Source organism: Microcebus murinus, chromosome 10, assembly GCF_040939455.1.
Source record: "Microcebus murinus isolate Inina chromosome 10, M.murinus_Inina_mat1.0, whole genome shotgun sequence".
Classification (NCBI taxonomy): Eukaryota; Metazoa; Chordata; class Mammalia; order Primates; family Cheirogaleidae; genus Microcebus; species Microcebus murinus.
This window is the reverse complement of record NC_134113.1, coordinates 68,596,529-68,623,088: the sequence shown is the minus strand read 5'-3', so window position 1 is coordinate 68,623,088 and position 26,560 is coordinate 68,596,529. Positions and strand designations below refer to the sequence as shown.

At 39.2% G+C, this 26,560-nt stretch overlaps 1 protein-coding gene across 1 annotated transcript in view; it reads right to left on the bottom strand.

Moving 5' to 3' along the window:
- IRAK3 (interleukin 1 receptor associated kinase 3) overlaps positions 1-26,560 on the bottom strand; it is a 49,166-nt gene that overhangs the window by 5,526 nt on the left and 17,080 nt on the right. The window contains exons 3-8 of the mRNA XM_012782409.3: positions 25,136-25,197; positions 24,462-24,516; positions 23,025-23,176; positions 18,414-18,478; positions 14,166-14,280; positions 13,177-13,295 (exon numbers count right to left, since the gene is read on the bottom strand). Of these exons, the coding sequence (XP_012637863.2) occupies positions 13,177-13,295; positions 14,166-14,280; positions 18,414-18,478; positions 23,025-23,176; positions 24,462-24,516; positions 25,136-25,197 (568 nt within the window). The remainder of the gene's footprint in view (positions 1-13,176; positions 13,296-14,165; positions 14,281-18,413; positions 18,479-23,024; positions 23,177-24,461; positions 24,517-25,135; positions 25,198-26,560) is intronic.

The following is a 26,560-nucleotide window of genomic DNA, read 5'->3' as shown; positions in this document are numbered from 1 at the left end:
TATGACTGACAAAAGATAAGATGAAAGAACTCCTCAGGGTTCTTTAAGGATAGAGAAAGACACACTTTGAACTCCTCTCTCTAATAATTGCCAAATCCAGAGAGCCCACCTTATGGATAAGCTCTAGGGCCCCTTATGTGCCGTGTGATCTTTGCATTTATGGGGAGAATGTCAGAGCAACCTGGTTCCCAAGACTCATATCTGTGAGCACAGTCCTCCTTTTTCTCCTTGCCTTGTCTTTTCTCCTCAGAGAACCAGGTAGCTGTTAGAGCCAGCCCGGGTCTCACACAACCCCATGTCTGTCACCCTCTTCCTTCCTTCACTTTCTCATCTGGAGAACAGCAGTGACTATCCTGACAGACCTCAGGAGACGAGGAACAGACTAGAGTCGGATCTGACTTTCTCTCCAGCACTAGATAACCAGGTAAGAAGAGACATTTAGTGTATAATTACTTCCTCCACAGGTGTACACTTCACTTGCTTAGATCAAGTCTGAGGCTTCCAGACACACCCTGACTGTTTCAGAGTGCTGGGGGTATTTTAATGCAAGAGTTTTCCAGGAGGGCCCAGAGGAGGGGCGAGCAGAAAGGTTCACCGACTCTCATTGCCAGGACACAAGCTTCAGCCCCTCAGCTTCTGAGAGCCGTGTCTGTGTGCTCCCACTCCGTTCCGGCACAGGGAGAGGACAGAAAAGCTCCAAATGTCAGATTTTTAATGTCAAACACCTAACCCTCTTCTTCCTCCACCCCAGTTCTATAGAAAGTATAAGATCATAATTTAAAACGCCGGAACAATGAGAACGCAAAAGCTGAGTTTGTGAAGCACTTAAGAATCCTTGAATCTTTTCTAAGTACAAAAGGAAAAACAAAATGCCACAACAACAAAACTCGTAATCTAATCCAGCTATTTGACTCGGTGAAACTGGAGGGAAGCTTTCTACAACAACTAGTGAATCACCTTCTGTGAAAGTCAGGTGGGGTGGGTGGCGACCCACAATGGTTACACAACAAAGCGCACAGAGGACGCTGGGTCAGAGAGAGGCCACGAAGAAGATGTGAAATTATTCTAGGGCACTGCAGTTACACTTTGAATGATGACATTTGGTGAAAAGACAGGTTCTTTTCCAGAAGACTTTAGCGTATAACATAAATTTTGAGTCTGGTGATTTATTCTGTTCTAAATAAAGGTTAACAGTAGTAGCTAGGGAAGAAGGATGTTCTGTTTTAGGAAAGTGGAAATTGCAAAAGGCCCGTCAGCAATCAATTTCTACCCTAATTCTTTCCCCTGCTTTAACTTTAAATAGAATGTTCAAACATAAAGTGCCTTCTGCTACCATGCAGGTCAACTGAGTAAGTTTCTCCTGTGGGGTGAAAATAGACTAACAAAATAAAAACAACCTAAAATAACTAAAATCATAGCAACATAATGCAAGAAGGCAGCTTGCTAGCTATGGTGGCCACCAAAGAGACAGACAGAAGACATCTTTGGTCCACACTAAATGTCCACATCCTCAATTTAGTGTTTCTACAAACTATTGTTTTTCTACTTTTTACCACAAGGCTATTTACTGTAACAGAAAGTCCGTCACCTCTCCAGATTAATTCTTTCTGTAGAAAGACCACTGGTTGTACACTGAGGAAGTGGGGCAAATCCTACACAGGTGGTAAGTTTGTATCTTGACTTGGGGACATTGCTTAATCTCTCTATACTAGCGGTCTACAGGACAATTATTTTGGGGAATCTAAATCCCTCAAACACATGCTACTTTGTAGTGAGAATTGTTTTCTTTGCTCACCAATTTGTCTCCTAATTTAGTTGAATCCCTTGGACCTTCAACATAAAGTCAGATGATTCACCTAGATTATAATGCAGGATTTGAATTTAAGTACAGATACTATGTTTCACATGTAAGTCCATGATTGGTTTTTAAATATATATATATGTTTAAAATTTTTAATTATTATGGGTACCTAATAGTTCTGTATCTTTACAGGGTACATGTGATGTCTTGATACAGGCATACAATGTGAATTAATCAAATCAGGATAACTGCAGTATCCATCCAATAATAATTTTTAATTATTATGGGTACCTAATAGTTCTATATCTTTACAGGGCACATGTGATGTCTTGATACAGGCATACAATGTGAATTAACCAAATCAGGGTAACTGGAGTATCCATCACTTCAGGAATTTATCATTTCTTTGTGTTAGGAACATTCCAATTCCACTCTTTTAGTTATTTTAAAGTATATGCTAACTTATTGTTGATTATAGTCACTTTATTATGCTATCAAATATTGTTCATTCTATCTAACTATATTTTTGCACCCATTAACCATTGCCACTGTACCCTCCTCTCTGATACCCTTCCCAGCCTCATTCTACTCTCTGTCTCCATGAGATCAATTGTCTTTAATATTTAGCTCCTACGTATATGTGAGGATATGTGAGATTTGTTAAAAACATATCTTTTAAAAGGGAGTTATTGGTGTCCAGTAGTCCAGCCCCTGAGTGCCTGGCAATTCTCAGAAAAAGCCAGGACTCCACCCAAAGAAAGACTCAGGGAACAGGAGGTGTGGGAGCCACATATTGGCCCCAGAGATAAAGAGGATCCAATAACCTCTCTGTGACAGCTGAGGCAACAGGACACACGTTCTGTCTGTCACAGCTGTCGCAACACCTAGACAGCCCTCACCAGATGATGCAAGACCCGGTGTCCCTGAGAGCCTGCCAGTTACTGGAAAAGTTGTACACACACGCCCTCCCCTGCTTGAGCAAGCATTGTGTCCTACACGAAGCTGAAACCCTTTATCCCCCGTTGGATCATGGAGCTTTCTCTTTCTTCCCTGTTGAATGCAGGCATGCTTAGAGACAGTATATTAAAACTTGTTTTTGCTTTATTGGCGCCTTGTGAGTCTAGGTTCTCTGTGCAAAGGCCCAGTCAATAAGAGGCGTTCCTCCTTTACATGTGCAACTTTGACTCTAACCGAACTAGCACAACTTCTCTAAGCCTGTTTCCTTGTAGGTAAAAAAGATCTGATAAAGCTTACCTCACCCAGTTCTTACAAGGATTAAATGAGAAAACACAAACAGAGTCCCTAACGCTCAGAGAGGGCCTCGAAACCTGCTTTAAAAAGATGTGGGCCAGCCATCGTCCATCCCACACCCGTGACCTTACCTTAAAATCCAAGAGGCTTGGCTGGGTATCTCTAGAGGAAGTTCAAAGACACCAATTTAAGGATCTCCAGGATGACCCTGGAGATCTGAGGACCCTTGGGCTAATTAGTTTCAAGAAATCAGTTGAGTTTCAAAATAATTCCAGAGAAGTTCTGGACAAACCTAATTAAAGTAATATTTCTAGATATTTTAAGACAATGGAGAGAAAAAAAAACTGCTTGGCATATATTGTGTGTGCATATATATATATATATATATATGTATAAATGAATGTTGGGGTTTGGATACAGTGGTGGCAAATAGACTTAATAGGAGAAATTTTAATTTATGTCATATTTCATTGTTTGGGCATTCCTCAGAAAAAATGAACATATTTGGATATTTTAGAAGAGAGGAGGTACTGAGGGGAAATAGGAAAATCTAAGGAAAAAGAATTGTTTATATCTAAAATGTTCCTGAAAAATAAAAATAGTTTTTTTGGAGTGGAGGGGGAGAGGGAAGAGACTGATTAATTAATCATTTAAACAAACAAACAGACTGTGTTTCCTGCAGGTATTGACATCCCTACTCAACACTGAGCCAGAGCCCATCCTTACCAGTTGCATTAGCCTCAGGAACAGAGACACCAGGTCTGGGGGCAGAGGCAGGAGGAGCCTGAGTCCTCAGGCAAGGGTGACATGGCTGCTGGAATGGGCCAGTCTGTGCTCCCCACCCCCCCAACCATGCAGTTTTTCTAGTCCCTCGCAAAGGAAATTCTCCACGCATTTGCTCCTTTTGACCTTCTGATCAATTTTTATTTAAAAAAAAATTCATTTTGAAGCAAATGGCTTCTCCCTTCCTTTCTTTCCTAGACCACCTCCCTTGCATGAAAGACCGTTTTTTCAGTTGGCGGGAGACAAATGGCAATACCGATTAAAGAACATGATTTTATAGGAAACATTAGAAACGCTCACCAAGATTATCTCCTTGCTTTGGAAACATTAGCTGGAATGAACGTCTGAGATGGAAAATGCTAAGGATGAAACGCATTTCAATTTTAAATCATTTGTAAATGTGAAAATAATTAAGCTCGCTAAGGGAGAGGATGGAAATAACTAGGAGGTTTACTGCTTTCAGATGCTTTTAAGTGTTCCTATAATTCAAAAACGTCTTCATTTCCCAAATAAAAATGTGAGGGTCTTTAGCCAAGAACACAGACTGCAACTTTTCAAGATTCTTTTCTTTAAATCCTTTCCTCCTCAAATTCCACCATCTGGAAATGCATTTTGTTTTTATAACATTCTCACTGAAGAGTTCAAATTACTAAGACATTTTGGGGGCTAAGTAAGCCAGCAGACTGGTTGAAAATACCTTTGAAATATGGGCATTGCTTCCTCCTGTGGGTGTTCTTCAGCTTCGTCCTTGACAGTTTCTTCCTTAGAAAGCCATTTACTCTCAGCACGTGGACAAGCAAAGACTACACAAATGCCCGTCTCCAGCACAGATCTCCCCCTCAAAGCCTGCTGCCTATTGTCACTGTCACTAGAGTGCAACGTCAACACTTCCAAATTTCCACACTCTGATTATGCTCTCCTCTCCTCCCAATTTCCCTGTCTCTGCTGATGAAGCCAATATGCTCCCAGTAATCCTAGACCTTTAATTCCAGAATAAGAGCGTGACTGTTGGACTCACACAAACATGGAAAGGAACCTCACCTTCCCCATCTACAGCCATGTGACAGAGGCAAATTACTAACCTCTGTAAGCCTCAGCTTTTTCCTCTGTCAAACTGAGATAATAACAATAATACTTAAACTCAGGGTTGTTGGGAGGATTACTAACAAGTTATTCAGTGGGCGTTTATGTCAGGTCTAAAGTCCTTCAGCTGTCATTGAATTTCCTAATCCATCTGTAGCTTACCAGCTACCCTTAATGTATTTGCACTTACCAATGCAATAAGGATAAACTGTGTTTATTGCTGTCTTGGGGTTTTTCTTCATTCTGTTCCCCTCATATTCAAAATACTCTATCCTCCCTTATTTTTTATTCAAATTCTCTCTGCAGCCATCAGACTCACTTCTTCCATGAAGTTTTCACTCAACTACTCTGAATTCCAGTGTTCCTCCTTTCTCCAAGTTCCTACTGTTCAGTATAGCCTGAGCTATATCACTTGGCCATTACAGAGACCACCTAATGCTGTCTAGTTAAACATAAGGTTGAGTCTACAGAAGACTCATTAATACTAAGTAAATATTTGTTGATATAACCAATTTGTTAAAAGGATTTGAAACCTTACAAGTAGCCTTAGATTGCACAGCATAGGAATGATGGCAAATATGTAGACCAAATGTTGCCAAAACATTTATCCTCCCAAAACAGCCTCCCATATTCTTGGCAGACATCACAAATTGAGTTTTGTAAACAGCTACCCTAGGTTTCCTTTCAACACTGCCCCGGGGGAAATTATTGTCAATCAATCAAAGATGGAATGTGAGACAAAACTGATTTGTCATAGCTGCTAGAGTATAATGGCTTCTTTTTCAGATCAGGCAAATGAGGCCCACATGGTTGACATGACTTGTTCCATCCAAAACAGCTTAAAGGCAGAGCCAGGACTAAAACCTAGCCTTTCTATGTCTCTGTTCGGTGCTCTTTCGATTTACTACAGTTACCTGAAGAAAATATCTTTTTATTCAGCTACTCATGAAAGATTAAGAAACTGTTAATTACAAAGAGAAATGAAATGAATTTTTAGCTCTTTTTTTTTCTTCAGCTGTGTATAGATAATTCCAGCGACAAAATGAACAATGGATGAGTCCCAGGATTTTAGCTGAATACAAAAGAAGTTCTAATAATTAGAGCTGCATCCAAATGCTGCAGGACCCCCACAGCATGCTGGGCCCTCCGTGATGGCAAGAGGCCAAGGACAGGTTGGATGAAGCACTGAGGAAGGGGCAGAGCAGGAAGAGACTCACATGAGGTGGGAATGACCACAGCTTATGGCCAGTCCCCTGGCTGTGCTTTGCTTATAATATCTCACTCCATCCTCACACTCGGGGAGGAGGTGCAATAGTACCACACCCACTTCCAGAGGAGGTAGGAGTCCAAGGCTCAGGGAATTAAGTGACTCTCCCTAGAAAGTAGTGGAGCAGGCAGTGATAAAAGACAGGGACAACAATGAGATCGCAGGGTTGAAAAGAGGGAGGAAGGAAAGAGAAAAGCCTGGGGAAAGGGTATTTCAGGAAAACAGGCCTTTCAGGACTTTGCCTAAGGCCTGCTCCTGGTGGGCAGGTCCCTGGAAGTGCCTCCTATACCTATCTGAACTCATCCCAATTCAGAAGCTGATCAGGGTAAAGCTTGGCCAGGATTTAAGAGAATACAGGGTCATATCATTCTTTTGCAACAACCCCCATGTCAGGTAGATAGCAAGGGATTTGGGGGCTCCTAGGGACAAAATTGGGTGATGTTGCCTTGGCACAATTGCCCCACCTGGAAAGAAGGACAACGGTGGACCCCTGGCCCCCATCTTCATCCTGCCCTACCCTAATCCTCTCCCAAGCAACTGCCCTACCTGGGAGAGGAGGGAATACCCTATAAATCTGCCAATCATAACTCAGTGCGCCAACTGCAAAAGAATGCAAAAGACTCTCTAGCCCACGGGCCAAGCCACTTAGGTACCATAGAGTCCGGAAATTGGCCTAGAACAACCCGCATGGGTAATAATGCAACTCCCAACTGTCCAAAGTGGTTCCACGGTGATGTCTGAGCCACTATAGAGGTCCCAATCCCTCACTGTAAAACAAGATGCAGATCATAACCAAACTCTCTTTTCCTGCTGCGACAAGAGGTCTGGTCGTCATTTGTGGAGTATGTATCTTGCTTTGTAAGCCTATATCTTGCTCTTGCTCTGTAATCCTATCTTGCTCCCTGTCAATAAATTTCACCTCATCCTTGCCTTACTTCGGTGCATCTGGCCATTCTTCGACCATGGGCGGGCCAAGAAACAACATTTTCACCCTGAAACCTGACACCTAGATTTGTGAGTACAGAGCACGGTACAAAAACAGGCATGTGTGATGTCAAAGAGTTTGAAAGCAAGAAGAGGTCAACTAGAGATCATTTCAGTTGGTTCTGAATGTACAACTTTTGGCCACCCTCTGGCTAGAGAATGACCTGGGCCTGAACCCAGATTTGTGTGCTCTTCCCACATCACTGTCATCCTTCTCCCACTGAGGAAGGAAGAAATGAACACCATTTCATTTTGCTTAGACAAAAGATGTTGTCCATTGTTCACACTTTAGGCACGAGGCTGCTGAATAATGATCCTCCAATCTCCATTTTTAAAACTATTTTAAAACTGTAAAAAGGTAAGATTATCTGCCAAGCATGGTGGCTCACACTCATAATCCAAGTACTCTGGGAGGCCGAGGTGGGAGGATCACTTGAGGCCAGGAATTCAAGATCAGCCGGGGCAATATAGTTAGACCCCATCTCCATGAAAAAATTAAACAATTAGCTGGGCATGGTGGCGCATGCCTATAGTCCCAGCTACTTAGGAGGCTGAGGCAAGAGGAGGATCACTTGAGTCCAGAGTTCAAGGTTGCAGTAAGCTATGATCATGCCACTGCATTCCAGCCTAGGCAACAGAATGAGGCCCCGTCTCAAAACAATAAAATAAATAAGTCAACCATACAAAAATATCAACAAGGCTTTATTTGGATGGAGAGACTTACAGCTTTTTTTGTAAAATGACTTGTTTTTTACTTTTATTTTATGTTTTTTAAAATTTTATTTAAAGGAGTATGTTCTATTCTAATAACAATAAAAATAAAGTCTATTGGAAAAAAAAAACTTGGCATAAGACCTTTGTATCTCAAACCAAATAATTGGAAGTTGAAAAAGAGAGTCTCCCAGTGTGCTGGGGTTACAGGTGTGAGCCCCCCCCACCCCACACAGCCTCAAATGATTTAGAATAAAGTCTTCTGTGACTCATCAGTCTGAAGCCCAAATAAAGTAAAGAAAAGTAACTACGCCTTCCATTTTTCACTCCTCCAACAAAAACAGAGCCCTGACTTTCTCACGGGAAAGGTCACTACAATACAGATTTTGAGATGTCCTTTTTTTGAGCCAGTTATCAGGATTTACAATAAAACTGCATCCCTCCTAGAAGCTGTCTTTCCTCACACAGATTTAGAGAATTAACATGACAAAGGCAGAAGAGGCAGGGATTTCAGATCTTCCTAAAGGCACTGAGCTGTACACAGGGACCAAGCACCTGGGTGGCCCAGGTTCAGAGCAAAGCGGGCAATTCATTTAAAAGAGATTTGGGAGGGTAATCTAGGTCAGCCAATTCACGTCTGGCCCAGACTTGCTGGGGACTGACTGTCATTACCACCTGACAGATGTTCAGTGGCCTGAATGAACTGAGTTGGTCTCCTTCCAGTTTCTAGAGAACAGGTGTGCAATCACCAAACAAGAAAGGGGAAATCTCCTGTCACAGCTGATACTAACATCTTTGCAGGCAGGTGTAGCAGAAAGGCCAAGAGTTCAGTGGCTATGGAAGGAGACGACTGGCTCTGGAACAGGCAGGGACACACTGAGGAGCCCTTGTGATACCAGAGTTCTCAAACAAACAGCCACAGCCCTGGAACCCCACACCCTGACTCGTGCCTGGGTGGCCACAGTCTGCGGATGAGTTACATTCAAGTCCTCAAACTATTTGGAAAACTCAGACAACAGTTGTAAGCAGCCCCTCCACCAACTAAAAAGTAAAATACATCGCTGGCTTCATTTCTAGTTCAAATCCTGCTCCTTCCATAACATTCTCCTTGTCTCTGATCAGATCTCTTTTGTACGCTGTATCTTTAGTACCCATTGGGCACTAGGTCCATCAGTGCTCCTTACATGATTTCATAGTTCTGCATATCCAGACAAGTACCTGGGATGCTGGCCTGGAACCACTGGCCTCGTTTTAAATTGTGAGACCCCTGAGAGACTCCAGAACCTTTCTACCTAGGGAAGCCTCTCAGACCAACCACACACTGGGGACACGCACTGTTGCACTGTGTATTTTGTGTTCTCTCTCTGATCACCAAGTTGATCCTTTAAGGATGAGACTATTATTGTCAGGGTCACCCCCACCATGGTCTAACACAATGCTCTGCATACAACAGATGTTCCACACTAAACGAAACATCTGTTTGCACACTAAACTGAATGTGATTCTCCACATATTCAATAAACACATATTAACACAGAAGTGATTTTTATCTTAAAACAGAGCTTAGTTTGTGGGTCCACTTTTCAAACACAATAAATTGACAATGGAGGTAAGTAAAAGAGCAGCCACTACACCACTTAGCCTCTGCCCGTGCCTCTCCCACCACTTCCTGACCAGAGTAGGAGTCACCCCTGGATGAGTGTGTACTCTCCGCTAAGGACCATACATACCTTATGTCATTTAACCCTAAGAGACAGAAGCTAACCCTAAGAGACAGAAATCTATCGTTAGCATTGCGCAGAAAGACTGAGGCTTAGAAAAGTGGAGCAATTTGCTCAGAATCACATTTTAACTGGAAGGTCTGCTTCTTAAACCAGGCCTCTGATTTCAATATGAGGGGTTACTGAGCTAAGAGGAAAGGATGGGAGGAGACAGAGGGAAAGTATGTGAAGAAGAAAAATCTTCTTTTCAGACCTCTGCCCTGTCAAATCTTCCTCCATAACTGTGGTGGTTGCCATAATCAACCCAGAACCTCCCACCCCCTCAGCTCCCTCCTCAGGCCCCACGAAGGCTCTTGTTCACCAGCAGGGAGGATGGGCTGCTGATGGCTCACAGCTAAGTTCCATCCCCACTCCAGGGCTGGTCAGATGCAGGAGTGCAAAGGCCTGAGTGCCCTGCCTGCCTCTGGGATATCTTTAAGGGCTTTCCCACCTGCAGTGCTTCCCCATGGCGTGGGCTGAGGCCTTTATTACAGCAGGATCCCAGCCCAACCTCTCCAACTGCCCAATTCTGACTTTTTCCTTCCCTCCTTAAGAATCTCCTGCACTTAGCCGGGCATGGTGGCGTATGCCTGTAGTTCCAGCTACTCGGGAGGCTGAGGCAGGAGGATCGCTTGAGCCCAGGAGTTTGAGGTTGCTGTGAGCGAGGCTGACGCCACGGCACTCACTCTAGCCTGGGCAACAAAGTGAGACCCTGTCTCAAAAAAAAAAAAAAAAAAGAATCTCCTGCAGACAAATCTCTGCCTCTGAGGCAATTCCCTGGAAACCTGCCTGGAGACACTAACGAACAGTGAGAAAGTGGACATGTGGGCCCACAGCCTCTGCTCACTCATACAGGGAGAAGCATGCAAGACAGGCACATCTGAATCACCTTGGCCAGAGTCAGCTGTGAAAAGTATCGGGAAGAAGGCAGAGCCTGCCTCTGTTTCCCTTCCTGCTCTGGTGCCCTTGTTGCTCTAGCCGGTGGCCTGCTCTCTCTTCCCCTCCCATCAAGAACTATTAGGTTATTAAGGTGAAATGTCCAATTTCCTTAAGTACTAAGTTTGACAGTTGATATCTCTAACATTTCACTTTGACACTTCTTGCTTTATGTTTTACTGTGAAGGTACATCCTCAGTCTTTCAAGTGCCTCAATATGGCTTGTGATTATCTTTCAAATTTATTTTAGAGCAATTATTGTGAAACCATGGATGGTCAAAATTCATGTTATTTTCCAATACGAGTTCCTTCATGGACCCAGTGCAACACAGGCAGCTCAAAATATCAAGTGTGTGGGAAGGATGTGGCTAATGAACACACAGTACATTGATGGTTTGAGAAGTTCTGTTCTAGTGATTTTAATCTTGAAAATGAGCTATAGGGGTGACCTGAGACCAAGGTGGATAATGATCAGCCGAAAGCTGTAGTGGGAGCAAATCCATCTCTACCTATGTATAAATTAGCAGCAAGGTTTGACATTACTACTCCAATAATCCTCTTGCAAGACCATTAGCAGCAAGGTTTGACATTACTACTCCAATAATCCTCTTGCAAGACCATGCTTGACCACATGTCGTACAAGCAATGCTGCTTAAACTTGGAAACTCTGTCACCCACCATATTCACCAGACCTTGTACCAACTGACTACCACTTCTTCCAGGCTTTGGACCACTTCTTGCAAGGAAAAATATTCGGTTCTCAACAAGCTGTGGAAAATGCCTTTTCACAATTTCATCAGCACTCGCTCTCCAGGCTTCTTCACTGCTGGCGTAAACAAGCTACCGTTAAGATGGCAAAACTGTGTCAGTACTTTAGTTGCATACTTTGATTAATTGAAATTGGACATTTCATATTTAATGACCTAATAGAACTCTGACATCCTCTCCCTTGTCTCCTCTCTCTCCTTCAAATTCTGGGTTCAGAAAAAGATTTAATGAAAGTCAGCCACAAAAAAGTCAATAGAAAGTCAATAAAAGTAATGTATTACTACTTGGGATTTAAAATAAGGCAATGCTCACTTTAAGTTTAGACCAAAGCAAGGACATATACAGCAAAACTCCAGGTGTTTACTTACTCAGTAAAACATATATATATATATATTTGAGCACTTATTGTGTTCAGTGTTGGTTGCAAGGTGGGTGGAAGAGGGATTGTTTTAGGTTGGGGGTGCCCACCTCAGTGGACCCCAGGACCTTCACTGTCCCTCTATATTTAGGACCCATGAAGGTGTATCATTTTAATACTGATTCTATGGCACCACTAGCAGGTGATGGAGCAGACATCTATGAGCAGTTCCTCCCACTCCGCCAAGACCAAGTAAAATCTAGTCTTTTCATATGGAGCTCATTCCTCAGAAAAACAAATAAGCAATCAGCCCTTCTTCTGCTTATGTCAAAAGCACACTAAAAGCTTTTTTCAAGATATTTGGAAATGGTTCAAAGAGGCAGCAGCCTTTTAACTTCGGTCTTCCCTGATACTCAGCAAAGGTATTATTTATGTACTTTTGGACAGGTTCAAGATAAAGGGCAAATAGAAAAAAAAATTCATCGCGGGGTTTGCTACAGTATATCTACTCTGTCTGAATGATTCTTTATGTCTACTGAAGAACAAGGAGTATGGAAGAAGTTGCTTCTAATTTTCTCATTTCTCAAAAATGAATACTAGGGTTGCTACTTGGCTTGTCACTGGTTAATATACAAAGTTATGAGACAGTAGGCTGAGAAGAATGAGCAAGACACTGGAGTCTCAAGGACAAAGAATCTTAATTGCTATGAACTACTGCTATCTTAAAGGAATCCCTGTATAAGTCACTTAACCTTTCTTGGAACTTCAGTTAAAAAAAAAGTGAGATAAACACGGGTTCATTTCACAGTGTGCTGTCAGGTATAATTAATAAAATAAAGATGCTCTTCGATTTATGATGAGGTTACATCCCGATAAACCCATCATAAGCTGAAAATATCATTAAGTTGAAAATGCACCTAACGTAGGTTAATACACCTAACCTACCAAACATCCTACATTAGCCTAGCTGATCTTAAATGTTCTCAGAACACTTACATTAGCCTACAGTTGGACAATGCAATGTGTTAGCATCATCTAACACAAAGCCTATTTTATAATAAAGGGTTGAATATCTCATGTAATTTATTGAATACTGAAAGTGAAAAACAGATTGGTTGTACGGGTACTGGAAGTGTGATCTCTACTGAATGCATATCACTTTTGTGCCATCATAAAGGGGAAAAATCGTTAAGTCAAATCATTGTAAATTGGGACTATCTGTACACAGGATTGTCTATCATACGTTGTTCATTAATAACTCCCAAAGATGTTGTAAACTCTCCCTTTGGCAACATAAATATAGCTTTTTAAATTTGGTAGACAAATTTTCATTAATAAAAATGTAAGATTTTAAAAACTACCACACATACATACTTACCAGAAGAACTATAGCAGAAAATAGTGTGAAGTATGGACTCACCTGTGATGATGGAAGGGGCTTTCAGGTATAATCTAAAGCTCTGGGATCATTTACCTTGATATACTGCCACAGATGATTGAGCATGGTTGAGTGTTGTGCAAGAAATGAATGGCTTTGGATATTCCTATTAATATACTGATTCGAAGATGCCAAGAGAGTGGGGCCGAGTTACCCTAAAAAGACAACAGCAGTTGGTTTGGCTGCACTTTCTGAAGAAAAACTATCTATATATTTATTACACTGAAGCATGTCAGAATAGAACAAATGGCAAGGTAGAGTAAGGTGAGTGAATCTACATTTTGGTTTGCCACAACCTATTTTTAATTCTAGATGGGTTTCTCTCTGCTACTGATGACAGTTCTAGGCCTCTTTTTTTTTTTCTTTTCTTTTTTTAATTTTGTTTGGTTAGCCTCTTAATAGACAATGAAAACACTCAATAATTTTAATATTAACTCAATCAAAACATAGCTAGTAAGGTAACACTTTAAAAGCTCATTAACTAAGATTTTAAAATTATTTGTGGCACAATAGTATGGATAATTAAAAATAATCTGCTTTTATTCTAACTGAAATTAGTCTATTTGGAATTAATTTTTAAACTTACCCTTCAAAAACATCTTACGAATCTTACAAGAAATCATGGCATTTATTCAACTTCCTTCTCTTTAAGGAGCTTGTATCCCTTAGATGTCTATCGTTTGTATTGAAGGATACTTTGCATAAAGTTAAACAATTTAAAATTATCTGAGAAATAAGGTAGTTGGTATAAACTTACTGGAGGTATAGAATCAATGAGGAGTAAGAACCCAGCAGATCTTTTGGCAAACATGTTGCACAAAGCGTGGTAACTCGGGTTATTTATACAGACTTCTAAGAGCAAGAAATTAATTCAAGGAGAGCTATTCTACTTCCTTGCAAAACCCATCCTTGGCTATCTACTCAGGCAAACACATCTAACTCCTTAGCTCTCTCAGAAAGTTTCAGCAGCTATCCCAGGAGTTCAAGGGGTCAGCGGATCAGGTAGAATAACAGATATGACTTACTACACACTGTAATCTGTCAAAAAGTGTTCCATTTCTCATATATGGATAAACCAAACAGAACTTCTCAGTCTCTGTAAAATATGCAGCCAACTCTAGTATGTTTGGATGATGAAACCTGGAAACAAAAGATTTTTAAAGTCATTAAATTGTTTATTTAAATAAGAAATAAACAACACCCTGGTTTGTGGGTAGTAAGGTGGGATGGGGAATTGGTTTAAAGCAGAATATAAATTCTGCCAAGGAAGAAGTAATTTCACTGAACACATGACACAAATTTGCTTTCCAAATTGGTCTAGAGATTTCTAACAAATACTAGTTATTCTTTTTGATTGACTGTGAGAATATAAATATAAATAAAAATCAGTTACCTTTTTATACCGACAATGAACTATCCAAAACAGAAATTAAGAAAATGATCCTGTTTATAGTAGCATTAAAAAAAACCCAAAATTCTTAGGAATAAATGTAACTAAGCAGGTGAAAGATTGGTAAACTAACAACCATAGGACATTGATGAAAGAAATTGAAAAAGACACAAATAAATGGAAACATATCTCATGGATTGGAAAATTAATATAGTTAAAATGTCAATATTACCCTATGTTATCTTCAGACTCAATACAATCCCTATCAAAATTTCAATGGCATTTTTAACAGAAATAGAAAAAATAATCCTAAAATTCATATGGAACCATGATAGACCCCAACTAGTCCAAGCAAGTTTGAGAAAGAAGAACAAAGTTGGAGGCATTCACTTCCTGATTTCAAATTATATTACAATGTTATCAGTAATCAAAACAGTATGGCACTGGCATAAAAACAGATACACAGACCAATGGAATAGAATAGAAAGCTCAGAAATAAGGCTACATATATATGGTCAACTACTCTTTGAAAAGGGCACCAAGAACACACAACAGGGAAAGAAAAATCTCTTCAACAAATGCTGTTGAGAACTGGATATCAACATGGAAAAGAATGAAATTGGACCCTTGTCTTACACCATATACAAAAATTAACTCAAAATGTATTAAAGACTTAATGTAAGATTTAAGATTTGAAACCATAAAAATCTTAGAAGAAAATATGAGAAAATCTCATTGACATTGGTGTTGGCAATGATTTTTTGGAAATGACACCAAACGTAGAAGTAACAAAAGTGAAAATAAACTAGTGGGATCAGACTAAACCAAAAAGCTTCTGCACAGCAAACAGTCAACAAAATGAAAACATAATCTACAAAAGGGGAAAAAATATTTGCAAACCATATTATCTGATAATGGGTTAATATATAAAATATATGAGGAACTCAACTCAATAGCAAAAAAGCAAATAATCTGATTGAAAAATGGACAAGGAACCTGAGTAGACATTTTTCCAGAGAAGACATGCAAATGGTCAACAGGTATATAAAAAGGCACTCGAGGCCGGGCGCTGTGGCTCACGCCTGTAATCCTAGCTCTTGGGAGGCCGAGGCGGGCGGATTGCTCAAGGTCAGGAGTTCAAAACCAGCCTGAGCAAGAGCGAGACCCCGTCTCTACTATAAATAGAAAGAAATTAATTGGCCAACTAATATATATATAAAAAAAATTAGCCGGGCATGGTGGCGCATGTCTGTAGTCCCAGCTACCCGGGAGGCTGAGGCAGAAGGATCACTCGAGCCCAGGAGTTTGAGGTTGCTGTGAGCTAGGCTGATGCCATGGCACTCACTCTAGCCTGGGCAACAAAGCGAGACTCTGTCTCAAAAAAAAAAAAAAAAAAAAAAAAAGGCACTCGACATCACTAATTACCAGATAAATGCAAATCAAAGCCACAATGAGATATTGCCTCTCACCATCAGAATGGCTATTATAAAAAAAAAAAAGCAATAACAAGAAGTGGCAAGGGTATGGAGGAATTCTATTCCTACTATTGGTAGGAATGTAAATTTGCACAGCCATTATAGAGGTAACTTTAAAAATTATAAATAGAACTATGATATGATCTAGCAATCCCACTTCTGGGATTATATTCAAAAGAAATGAAATTAGTATCTCAAAGAGGCATCTGCACCCCCATGTTCACTGCAGCATTATTCAGAATAGCCAAGATAGGGACATATGGAATCAACCTAAACATCCATTGATAGATAAATGAATAACAAAAAATGACACACACACACACACACACACATACACTTACACAGAGTGGAATATTATTCATCCATAAAAAAGAAAAAAATCCTGCCATTTGCAGGAACCTGGAGGACATTATGCTAAGTGAAATAAGCCAGACACAGAAAAACAAATAGTGTACAATCTCAAATACATGTAGAATCTAAAAAGTCAAATTCACAGAAGCAAAGAGTGGATCAACAGTTGTCAGGGGGAAATGGAGAGACGTTAGTCAAAAGGTACAAACTTTCAGTTAAAAGATGAACAAGTTCTGGGGATCTGGTGACAGATATATTAATTAATTTGATTGTGGCACTCATTAGACATTCTATATATACTGTGATGATCAAATCATCACATTATACCATTGAATATATGTAATTTTTATCTGTAAATTAAGTTTTTTTATGGCAAAAATTAAAAAGTTAGAATAAATATTAGGTTGGCAAGAATGGGAAACCAGATACTCTCCTATATGACTGCTGTTAAGTGTAAATTGGTACAAGTTCTATTATAGGACAATTCAGTACTACAAAATACACATAACAATTTGATTCCATATTTTTATTTATGGGAATTTATCTTACAGATACACTCAAACAGGTACTATATATATATATATATATATATATAAGATTTTCTTGTTGAAGCATTATTTTTGAATAATAAAAAGGTAGAAATATATAAAACTTATCAATAGGAGAATGGTTAAGTAAATTACAGTGCAGTGTATAATAGAATATGAAAAGAAGCAAAGTGAACAATCTGTTTATACTACCTTTTGTGTAAAAGAAGGAAAGTAAAAACAAAATACCTATTTGTCTACACATAAAATATCTCTGGAAATATATATAAGAAACTGATAACACAGTTGCCTTGGAAAAATCATCTGTGTGTCTGGATGATAATAGCGGGAGAAAAATCTCTTGGTCTACCCCTTTTGCAGTTTTGGAATTTTAAAATATCTGAATCTTTTTCTTTTTTGTTTGTATTATTTTGTTTTTTGAGACAAGGTCTCATTCTTTTGCCTGTGCTAGAGTGCAGTGACATCAGCCTAGCTCATAGCAACCTCAAACTCCTGGGCTTAAGTGATCCTCCTGCCTCAGCCTCCTGAGTAGCTTGGGACTACAGGTGCACACCACCATGCCCAGCTAATTTTTTAAAATTATATTTGGTAGAGACGAGATCTCACCACATTACTCAGCTGCTCTCAAACTCCTGGCCTCAAGCGATCCTCCAGCCTTGACTTCCCAAATGCTAGGATTATAGGCATGAGCTACCATGCCCAGCCTGAACCTTACTTTCATAAGCAAATAAACAAAACTTAAATGTAAAAAATTTTTACCATTGTGTTTAGTTTTTTATTGACTTAATGATGTATACTGAGTTGTTATGAGTGCCCTCTAATATTTTGATTTCTGGCCCTGGCTATGAGAGGAAAGTGATTCAGTATAATGCCTTCTCCCCTCACCTTCCTCCTGCCCCTCCACTTCACATATTGGTTCAGAAAACATCTGAAAATAACATTTTCTATTTGTAAAGGGTAATAAGTGAACTCTATAGGGTTGGGACCTTCAATAAAGAAGGCTGCACAATTGCAGATATGAATATATATGAAAATGAAGTCATTTTAATTTGTGTCCAAGGACTCTTAGACTTATGAATGAATCCCCCCAAAATAATATGCACATCAAAAGCACTTGATTTCTTTGTCTAAAACTCTCTTCCTGAAGAGAGTTATACTAATGAAACAGTTTCTAGGCTGGAATGTCTCTAAAGAACAGGAGAAATGTAAAATATATACAATTCTAATGTTCTAACAATTATTACTCAGCCATGTTAGTCACACATGACTTAACCCACTTCCTTGTGACAGTTTCTGGTTAAGATGCGTTCAAGTGCATTACGTAAATGATCTATTTTAAAAGGTACTTTAAGGAATTTACTGACGCAGATGTCAAAAATTTACCGAATGTTCTAACATCCAACCCACATTTATTAAATGCCATGCCAAGCACAGTACTGTAAAACCAAAGATGAACAGAGTTGAAACCCAAGCACGAAGAGGGGAAAATTCTAGACAAGATATACTCACAGTAGTAAAACTTCAAGCTCAGATAAAAACCTCTTCCAATGTTTCTGGCATTGCATTTTTTTCTCCTAAATATCATATAGAAAGACAAGAAAAAATTAAGAAAATGATCTTTATTTCTGGGATTCTTAATCTATGGTCTATGGTCTCCCTAAATTAGATAAACTTTTTGATGTAAATGCATATGACATTTTTCTGGGACAGAATCCTTAGCTTTCACCAGATTTTCAAAAATCCATTAGCTCCCAAACAGATTTAGAGAACCACTGTTTTTTATTGTTTTGTTTTGTTTTGTTTTGAGACAGAGTCTCACTCTGCTGCCTGGGCTAGAGTGCCGTGGCATCAGCCTAGCTCACAGCAACCTCAAACTCCTGGGCTCAACCAATCCTTCTGCCTCAGCCTCTCGAGCAGCTGGGACTACAGGCATGCGCCACCATGCCCGGCTAATTTTTTCTGTATATTTTTTAAGTTGTCCAGCTAATTTCTTTCTATTTTTTTAGTAGAGGTGAGGTCTCACTCTTGCTCAGGCTGGTCTCAAACTCCTGAGCTCAAACGATCCGCCCACCTTGGCCTCTCAGAGTGCTATGATTATAGGTGTGAGCCACTGTGCCAAGCCTACTGCTCTTGAATTAAAGGTTTATCTTACAATATATCATGGTGCCAAATTTTCAATTTCAACTTTTTTACCATATTTTGCACACAAATACATAAATTCAAAAATATTCTACGTATTCAAAGAAAATCCCATGACATTTAGAACCTCCCCATTTGATCTCCCAAGGAATTCAATTTGTGTTACTTATATTCTGCTGCAAAATTTTCCTGATTTGGCATTTATGACCTGGGTCATTTGGATATGTCAGTTCAAGTTTACTTTTGCATTAATTTTGAAAAGTTGAGCTTACTAAGCAAATGGAAGCATAACTCCTTACCTCAAAGAAGCTTTTGAAGCTAGCCCAGTGCCTGACACAAGAATACTGAATAAATTAAGGAATTCAATAATATTGTACTGAGCACCTACTCTACACCCGGCACTGTTCTTGATGCCTTTACACATCTTGTATCATTGCATGTTTCTGCATCTCAGGTTCCTAACTTCAACCACAGAAGAGTTATTAATAAATTAAGTATACTCCCGGGTCCCATCATCTGTAGGGCTCTGTCATTTGCAAATTGCTAGAGAAGGCAGAGTTCTGGAGCTCTGTCCTCAGAAATAAAGGGAGAAAAACTCAACAGAAATTCTGGAAGCCATTTTCCAAGATAAGCCAGGAAGTCAGAAATAATACATCAGGCTAAAAAATCCTTTTCAAGGACCACTTTATCAGAATTTGCTTTTTAAAAGACTACTGTCCTGGGAGCCAGGAGGACTAAGTTCAGGCCCATCTATCTCTAACACTTGCTATTTGTGAATTCTGTCAGTCACTTAACCTCCCTAAGGCCATAGTTTTCTTCATCTGAAAAACAAAGGAGTTGGTTTTTGTGTTCATGCTAATCTATAGCACTCTAATACCCGTTGCTTAAAGTGTGATCTACGTACAAAAAATTTCAGCTTCACTGGGAGCTGCTGAGAAATGCTGAATCTTGGATTCCTGCCCATTATGCTGAATCTGAATCTGCACTGTAAGATGATTCCCAGGTGATTAGTACATACAAAGTTCAAAAAGCACAGATCTAACACATTTAGTACAATCCTCCACCTCAGTGCCTCTAAGAAAGGTAATCAGTAATGTCCCAATGTTACAAAACTGCATTTCTTCAAAAAATGTTGTGTGGCTAAGGCTTCATTCAATGATCTCATATTTCCTGAGTGTGTGTGTGTGTGTGTGTGTGTGTGTGTGCGTATGTGTGTGTGTGTGTGTGTGTGTTGGGTTAAAGGAGATAGAGATAAAAGCAGAAGGGCAAAAGTCCAACTGCACTTCTATTCACTACCTTAAAAGGAGTTAAAATGTAGGGACAGTAGGACTGTGTTCGGTCCTTTGTAATCTCTGGGTTTTTTTACTCTTAATGATCAGCAACTAACTAAATTCTTGAAAAGGGCATGTATGCTTCATTCAATTCATTCAACATTTATTGAGTAACTACTATGGGCCAGGCCCCATCACAAGGTACTAAGATACAAAGGCAAATAAGAGCTCTTCAAAGAAAGCCATCCAGTCCGTTGGGAGAGGCAGATGAAGAAATCAATACTACAGGCTGAGGCTATGATGCTGTAGCCTCACATAGGAGGGTCACCAAAACCATACTGGAGGGGTCAGAGGCAATCAAGAAAATAATATCTTTAAGACAGGTAGGGAAAGGGATCCAGAGGCAAAAACATCCCATTCTGAAGTGAGACTCAGAGAGAAAACTCCCAAAAGAGAGTGTGATTTGGTGGCAGCTGCAGAGAGAAGAGGAAAGCAGAGGAGATGTATCCTTTGGGGAGGTGGCCCTGGGCTCAACCATAAGAGAGTGTGCAAATGGACACTGGCACTAAGAAACGGGCTTCCTTCAGTAAGGCCACCTCTAGAGCAACCACATTCTATTTGTTGAATGGTTTTACCAGTAGATTGTTTCTTTATTAGACTGTTCATCTCAGGAACCTTGAGTTGTCTATATAGAATTAAGTGGTGCAAAATACAATTTGGGAAAATGGAGAAATCAGGTTAATAGTTGTTTAAATGGCTTTGTGATGTAAGTTGCAAACTAGGAATCACTGTAGATTCTTCCTTCTCCCCACTTTCCCAGTCCTGTCCAACAGATCACTAGATTTGGTCCATTTCACCTCACCTCTTACACATGCCTTCTTACCATCCCCACAGACTTTGCCCTGGCTTCCAGCATTAGCTCTCAACACTGGCTACACATCTGAACCACCTGGGGACCTTTTACAAAATACTGATAGCTGCCACCACTGCTACTGTTCTGACTTAACCAGTTGCTATGGAGCTCCTTTTTAGAAAAGCCCCGTAGGTGATTCTAAATACAGTTAGGATAGAGAACACTGGTTGATGCCTTGCCCATTTCTTGATTTACACATCTGAAATATCCCTCTACCAGGTCTTTCTGCTTTTGGTCTAATTTTTGCCATTTTTTCCCCCGGCTCTCCTGCCAACTCCCAATCTATTGTCTAACCTGTAATCTAAGTTATATTTTAAAAATACAAATGTAAGACATTCTCTTACTTAAAAACCACCCACGGTTTTAAACCTACCTTGTCTTTCCAGCAACGCCTTTTGTTACTGCCTTCCCCCTCCCCACCTTCCCACTCCACTCCACTGGATGAAGTTATTCCTGAGAAAGATCTGTGCTTTCACACACACACACACCCAGGTATGTGCACCTGCTAAGTATTCCACCCAGACTGTACCTCCCCACCTTTACTGCCTCCCCAAATCCTACTGATCCTTCAAAATCCAGCTGAAAGGTCCCTTCCTATCTTCCACTTTTCCATTTGTTTTTGAAAATGTTTATGGAGTGGTAACTCTGTGCCAGATAGTCTTCTGGGTGCCAGACAGACCCCTCCTCTGGGTGGAGAGAGCTGTATCTTGTATGTACCTCTGTGATCGTTTGTACAAATTCCTGCTAAAGTACTTCTCAAGTAGCCTTTGTTTCATCTTTTGTTCATCTAGCTAATTTCCCCCATAAGACTGTGAGCTCCTGGAGGACAGAACTAGGCCTTATTCATCTCTACATGTTCAGTGCCCAGTCCATACAAGGAGTTTAGCAAAGGTTTATTGGTTGTTGACCAACAATGAAGAAAAAGGAGAGCAGCTCTGTCACGTCTATGTGTTCGTACTCATCTTCCACTGACTCCTGAGTTTGATCCCCTTTCTGCCTCACTGGCTGCAGTCACCCAACTGTCTTCTACCCTTCTACTCTGATCATTGGCTGGTTCCCACTTGAAGCTTCCTCTTTCCCACCCTCCTGAACTTTGACAAAAGACAATTTATGAAGTAGCACCAAATGCCAAACTGTGACTTAGCCTGAGAAGCTGCCTGGAGAGAACACTGCTCATTCTTAAAAGCCAGGAACACTGGAGCAGACTGGCACAACCTGACCCTCTTAAGCAAAGTCCCAGGGGTCCTTCATGGCTTTTCAAAAAAATCTTTCTCAATAAATTGGGGAGTGGGAAGGATTTAACTTCTACATTTCTGCAAGACAGGCATTCATTTCTCCAGTCATCTGAGGTCACATATCTATTTCTATTTATGAATATTTAATTTTTTTAGAGACTGGGTCTTGCTCTGTTACTCAGACTGGAGTGTGGTGGCATGATCATAGCTCACTGTAGCCTCCAACTCCTGGGCTCAGGCAATTCTTCTGCCTCAGCCTCCCAAGTAGCTGGGACCACAGGTATGCACCACGACATCTGGCTAATTAAAAAAAAAAATTTTTTTTGTAGATATGAGGTCTCCCTGTGTTGCCCAGACTGGTCTTGAACTCCTGAGCTCAAGCAATCCTCCCACCTCAGCCTCCCCAAGTGCTGGGATTATAGGCATGAGCCACAATGCCTGACCATTTATGAAATTTTTATACTCAAATATACCTTTCAATGTTGATGAAAATACAAATTTTAATATGAAGTATGAGCAAATAAATGGAACTGATATCGTGTGATAGCAATTCTTTCCATACCTGTTTAAATAATTTAATGGCATATGTTTGGTTTTGAATCTCCACTCTATACACATCAAAAATCTCCCCTTCTCCGATTAGGAAGTCTTTGTGGAAATTTCTGGTTCCTTCTATGATGTTTTGAAAGCTGATGGAAGATTTAAGCAATATTCCTTAGGAAGGAAAGCAGGGAGAAGATAAGTTACCTTTTCTCTTTTTGAGAATCAATGTCATCCTTATAACCAAAACTTTCATATCAGAAACAAACCAGAGCCCTGCAAGAAAGTCAGGAGAGGAAGGCCCAAGAACCAAAACCAAAGCCCACTGTGTGCTTTCTGTATATTTGCTTGGGTATCCTTCCTACCATTCCACAGAGCAAATGGTTTTTGAGAACAGTAGCATTGTGATTTTATCAACTCTCCAAAGATCAGTCAAAGAGCTTAGTAGCCAAAGAGCTTAGCTTAGCTTAGCTTGGAAACTTTGCCAAGATTTAGTTTCCTCGTCATTAGGTCTATGTATTGCTGCTGACCCATTATGAACCAAAATCACTAAAAAATAATGAAAGCAGACATCTTAATATGACTAAACAATATTCCCCGAGCATGACTGATAGAACACTTCTCATGAGCCAAATCCTCTAAATGCCTAATTTATTTCTTCTGAGTAAATTAGAAAGAGGCTTCAGCTTTTTGAAAAATCATCCAAAGCAGAGATTAGTAGAAAATATGTAAAGGTAATCAAACACAAATTTAAAAGGCAGAGCTTGGCTAAATCCTTCAGAGCCCAGTTTTGGCTGTATTTCCATAGCTAATACAAAGTCCTTTCTAAAGACAGTTTATGTTTGATTCAGACCTTATTGTTTAAGAACCAAAACCTTATCTAACCTTTCTAATTCTCTTCTCAACCAATGAAGCTTCAGATCTTGTGGCAAAGATTAGGCAAGTCAGCCTTAAATAGTCTTTAAAATCTATCAGAATTATTCCCAGGTGGGACTAAATTATTCTCCCTACTGACAAAGTAGGAAAGTTGATATGGAAAATAACTAGATTTTCATATGGACCTTCAGCATTGCTCTACAATTATCTTGAAAGGTTTCTGCAATTACAGAAAAATCTTAGAAATGAAAATTTCTAAAACTGCATAAAACCCAACATCATTTTTTAAGTGTTTTCCTATAACATTTAGAAATAGCAAATTTTACTAACAAAAACCTAAAACATCCCCCTTTGTGAAGAGACCACAATTATGTTCTTCATTAGCCGATGGATTCTTAACATAGCAGTTATATGCCATCCATTAGAACTGTAAGTGTCAAAACAAAATAGAAATTATTGCAATACCTGTAACATTTTATATTGAATCTGAATATAAATGGATAATGTATTCATTGAATATTTCTCCTTCTAAATTCACTTAAATGAAAGCATGATTTAAGGAAAAGTATTTTTTTTTTTTTACCTTTTTCATCATGTTCAGGAATAAGAACATTATCCACTATGACATTGGCTGTTTCCTAAGAGAAGAAATACATATTAAAGTAATTCCATTTCATAAGCCTGGGAAGAATAGAACCTCAACAGAAATCCAAAGCTCCCCCTGGACTATACTATGCAACAAAGTGAAATCTAATTTGGAAGAAAGCAAAGTTCTTTCACTTTCTTCAAAAGCATTCATTGTCATATATATTTAAGGCTCAATATCAACTGTAAAAACTTAAGCATCAATGCCACAGTCAGTTATAGCCCATTTAAAATGACTTCTAATGCTATAAAAATGATCACTGCTAATTTTCTCTAATAAAATCTAAGAGCAGCACACAAAACATCAACTAGAAAAGGGAAATTAAAAGCTGAGTTAAGACAAATTCATAAGTCACACCATCTGTAGTATTTCTAAGTCTTATCTCTGACAGATCTCTGAGAGGAGAAAGCTCTTGATTCTTCAAATATTTATGAATTTTTCTAATTTCCTGAATCCTTATGTAAGTAAAGAATCATGAGATAACTAAGGCATGTCTGGTTTTTAAAAAGTGCCTGCAAATCTAGCATTTTTCTGCCTAATAATTTTATAATTATGCTCAATTATATATGCAACAAAGTTCAATGGTCATTTCCTATGCACATACACTCTACCTTGGATGACATGTTTGGTCCGTCCTTCTGATGACTTTGCCATGAAGGATTCAAGATGGCTCCTGAAAGAGAAATTAGGGGAGCTAGATACAAAAATTTTATGTCCCTAATAAACATATTTTCTTTTCTTTCTGAGACCGGGAAAATAAATACTTTGCTAGTAATGTTCATTTCTAAAGTTCAGTTTCATTCCTATAGAATGGTTACATTTTTACATATGTGAAATAGCTTTCTAATGATCAAATATCATACAAACATACTTTTGTTCACTTAAAACATGAATAGCTAGCTTAAGTTATTGTTAGACATAATTAAAAATATTAAAGTACAAAGTAAAAAACTGAAAGAAAAAACATTGTCAACTTTTTCCACTTATAGTTAAGATTTTTATAATTATGAAATTATATCTTCCTGGGTTAGTTTCATTTTTATACCATTGTACTACAAGGTATTAGAGGTGGTTATGTGTAAGTGAGCACTCATGTGTGTGTTTGTGTGTATGTGTTGTCAACCACAAATACTTACCACCCCTTCCCAAATATAGAATATAACTTCTACCTGTTATAGTTCTATCTGAACTGAGGTAGTCTATGTAGTTTCCTACAAAAGATTAAAACCCTGACTTATTTTGCTGTCATTTCTAACATTTTGACTCAGACTTAAAATTTTTATTTCATCTTCCAGTTTTTCTTAGATTAGGTTCTCGAGTTTCTTAAATTTATTTTGCTTAGAAGATTAGTAACAAAACATAATTAAAACAAACCTCCTTGACAACACTATAAACCAACTAGACTTAACAGATACCTATGGAACACTCCATCCAAAAACAGAATACACACATATTTCTCAAGTGCACATTGAACATTCTCTAGAACAAACCATATGTTAGGCAATTAAATGAGCTTCAATACATTTATAAAGATTGAAATCATACAAAGTATTAATATATTTTATGACCACAATGGAATTAGAGTAGAAATCAGTAACATAAGGAAATTTGGAGATTCATAAATATGTGGAAATTAAACAACAAACTCATAATCAATTAATCAAAGAAGAAATCACAAGAGAAATTAGAATATACTTTGAGATGAATGAGAATGAAAACCCAACATACCAAAATTTAGGGGATACAGCAAAAGCAGTGCTTAGAGGGAACTCTATAGCCATAAATGCCTACTTTAAAAAAGAAGAAAGATATTAAATCAATAATCTAATCTTCGGCCGGGCGCTGTGGCTCACGCCTGTAATCCTAGCTCTTGGGAGGCCGAGGCGGGCGGATTGCTCAAGGTCAGGAGTTCGAAACCAGCCTGAGCAAGAGCGAGACCCCGTCTCTACTATAAATAGAAAGAAATTAATTGGCCAACCGATATATATATATAAAATTAGCCGGGCATGGTGGCGCATGCCTGTAGTCCCAGCTAC